The sequence below is a fragment of the Musca vetustissima genome, unplaced genomic scaffold, assembly GCF_032173495.1.
Source record: "Musca vetustissima isolate MV318-11 ecotype Yass unplaced genomic scaffold, APGP_CSIRO_Mvet_v1 utg390709, whole genome shotgun sequence".
Lineage (NCBI taxonomy): Eukaryota > Metazoa > Arthropoda > Insecta > Diptera > Muscidae > Musca > Musca vetustissima.
The window spans coordinates 2,322-4,826 of NW_026875898.1; the positions used below are offsets into that span (position 1 = coordinate 2,322).

General features: G+C 37.1%; 1 protein-coding gene across 1 annotated transcript; it reads left to right on the plus strand.

Annotated features, from left to right (window-relative positions):
• Nucleotides 1–802: 802 nt before the first annotated feature.
• On the plus strand, nt 803–2,505 carry LOC133338426 (WD repeat-containing protein 37-like). The gene is made up of 5 exons (XM_061546602.1): nt 803–932; nt 989–1,544; nt 1,628–2,002; nt 2,071–2,317; nt 2,379–2,505. Exons 1-5 carry the CDS (start codon nt 803–805, stop codon nt 2,502–2,504), a joined length of 1,434 nt encoding a protein of 477 aa, XP_061402586.1. The 3' UTR covers nt 2,505.

Genomic DNA, 2,505 nt, shown 5'->3' on the forward strand with positions numbered 1-2,505 from the left:
TCATATGCCTGCATGAGACTACCTTGTGTAATTATGCCATGAATCATAACATTTATGCTAATTCTATGGTCAGACCCCTTTATCTGTGGCCTTTAACGACTAGAAAAAATAAAGTTTTTTACATATATATATATATATATATATATTGTATTTCGCGATTAAAACGTAGACTGTAAGAGAAAAATAAGGCATTAATTCGCCAGTCGGTTAAAATTATGAATAAACCTTATTATTTGGGAACACAATTATAAAAATAGTCAGAGATCAGAATTACTCAAAAAATTAATACCTATTCGATTTTAGAAAGAAATTATTACTGTTTATATATTTTTGCTTTTTCTTATATATACACGGAATAGCCATTTTTAGAATTGACAATAACAAAGACATTTGGTCTGTTCCCGTACTGCGAGAATATACTCGATTTTACTATTTTCTTCGATATCATAAAGGAAAATTCGTTATCGTAGTGAAAAGTTGTACATTCTTGAAGTACGGGAGCAAACCAATTATTAACACTCTTTGTAATAACGAAATGTCGTTTAAATCTGCTATTTCTGATAACTCTTTCGTATAAGTTACCATTAAACTGTACATTACAACGTAGACAAAGAGGAAGAAATTCAGATGTATATGTAAAAATATGTGTGTGTTTGTGGAACAGTTTATCGATTTTTAATAACAAAAATAAAATAATAATTTTAACTCGGAATATTTTTAATCGGAATTTAGGAATAATCCAACATATTCTTTTGTTCAAAAATTCAATATCACTAACTCTTTCAAAAAACTATTATAAATTATGAAATCTTCCAAGCAACGAATGACAAGTCTCGCAGAAGATATCGGACTGCCATACCGAGCAAGACTTCACAATCTATTTCTTCAAATCGAGAAAGAGTTTGAACTTCTGTATTTGGAAAATCTAAGCTGTAAGAAGAGTAATTTTTAAGTATTAAATGTACAACAAATATTCTTTGATTCTTAGTGCAAGAAAAACTAGATGGATACACCAACAAAGATTCACTGCAATCGTGTGAGAGATCCACTTCAACAAATCCGAGTGGAACCAATCCGTCCTCAACTATTCCACAAGCTGCCGCAGTTGCTGGCCATGAAGAAGTCGATACGACGGGTGGCGGTCCTGTTGTATCAGGCAGTAAAAGCTTCAAGTCAAAATTTACATCGAGTGGTGGAAAAGTTAAGGCCAGTCATAAGATTAAGGCTCAGACCAGTCGTATTGTATCTAGCTTTAAAGCGCAGTCGGTAGTAAGTAGTACAGTCATGAGGGAATTCTGTGGACATAAAGATGGTGTATGGCAAGTAGCAGCCAAGTTGGGTCAGCCAATTATTGGGACAGCTTCGGCAGATCATACAGCTTGTATATGGGCAATCGAGAGTGGTCGATGTCTTCTACAGTATACGGGTCATGTGGGTTCCGTTAATTCAGTAAAATTTCATCATAATCGGGACTTGGTCCTAACTGGTAGTGGAGACGGCACGGCCCATATTTGGCAAGCTGCAGTTAATTGGGATGTTTCAAAGTAAGTAACAGATATCTATTAAGCATTCCACGCTAATCAATTTTATGCAACATTCCATGATGTTGTGATAATATATTTTTAAGAAAGGGGCACTCGTCCGAGGAAGAACTCGACGACAGCGATGAACAAGTTGAAGATCGCGATCGTGTTGACACCTTACGAACACCACTTTGTGAATTTCAAGGTCCAGGAGGTCATTTGTCGGTAGTGGTCGCTGCAGATTGGCTAACCAATATGGATCAAATAATTACAGGAAGCTGGGATCGCACCGCTATTCTATGGGATGTGGAGACTAGAGAACCAATACAACCCCTGATGGGCCATGATCACGAGTTAACACACGTGTCGGCTCATCCAACACAAAGACTAGTTGTGACTGCGTCTCGAGACTCCACATTCAGACTATGGGATTTCAGAGATCCGATTCCAGGTGTTTCAGTATTTCAAGGCCACACTGAGTATGTAATAGGATTACGTATTACGAAGTCATTCATGAACATAACTTTAATATTTCGAAACATTGTAGAAGCGTTACATCCACAGTATTAACCAAAGATGACAAAGTAGTGTCAGGTTCAGATGACCGCACTGTTAAAGTGTGGGAATTGCGGAACATGCGCTCTGCTTTAGCTACCATACGAACGGATTCGTCCGTAAATAGACTCGCAGTATCTAATGGTGGTATTATAGCGATTCCCCATGATAACCGGCAAATTCGCCTATTCGATTTGAATGGACAGAGAGTTGCTCGTTTGCCTCGAACTAGTCGACAAGTGAGTTTTTATTTTCAGCTGGCGCATTGAGAATTTCTCAATAAAAATTTTATTTTTTCAGGGTCACAGACGTATGGTTTCATCCGTGGCTTGGGCAGAAGAACCGCTATTAAATTGTGATCTATTTTCTTGTGGATTTGATCGTCGAGTTTTTGGCTGGTCCATTATTTTACCAAAAGATAATTAAA

Excerpts from the sequence above, each read along its gene's own strand:
- LOC133338426 (XM_061546602.1), top strand. The coding sequence starts at position 803 with ATGAAATCTTCCAAGCAACGAATGACAAGTCTCGCAGAAGATATCGGA. Across the intron at positions 933-988 it reads GTATTTGGAAAATCTAAGCT|TGCAAGAAAAACTAGATGGA; the intron begins GTAAGAAGAGTA and ends TTTGATTCTTAG. Across the intron at positions 1,545-1,627 it reads GTTAATTGGGATGTTTCAAA|AAAGGGGCACTCGTCCGAGG; the intron begins GTAAGTAACAGA and ends TATATTTTTAAG.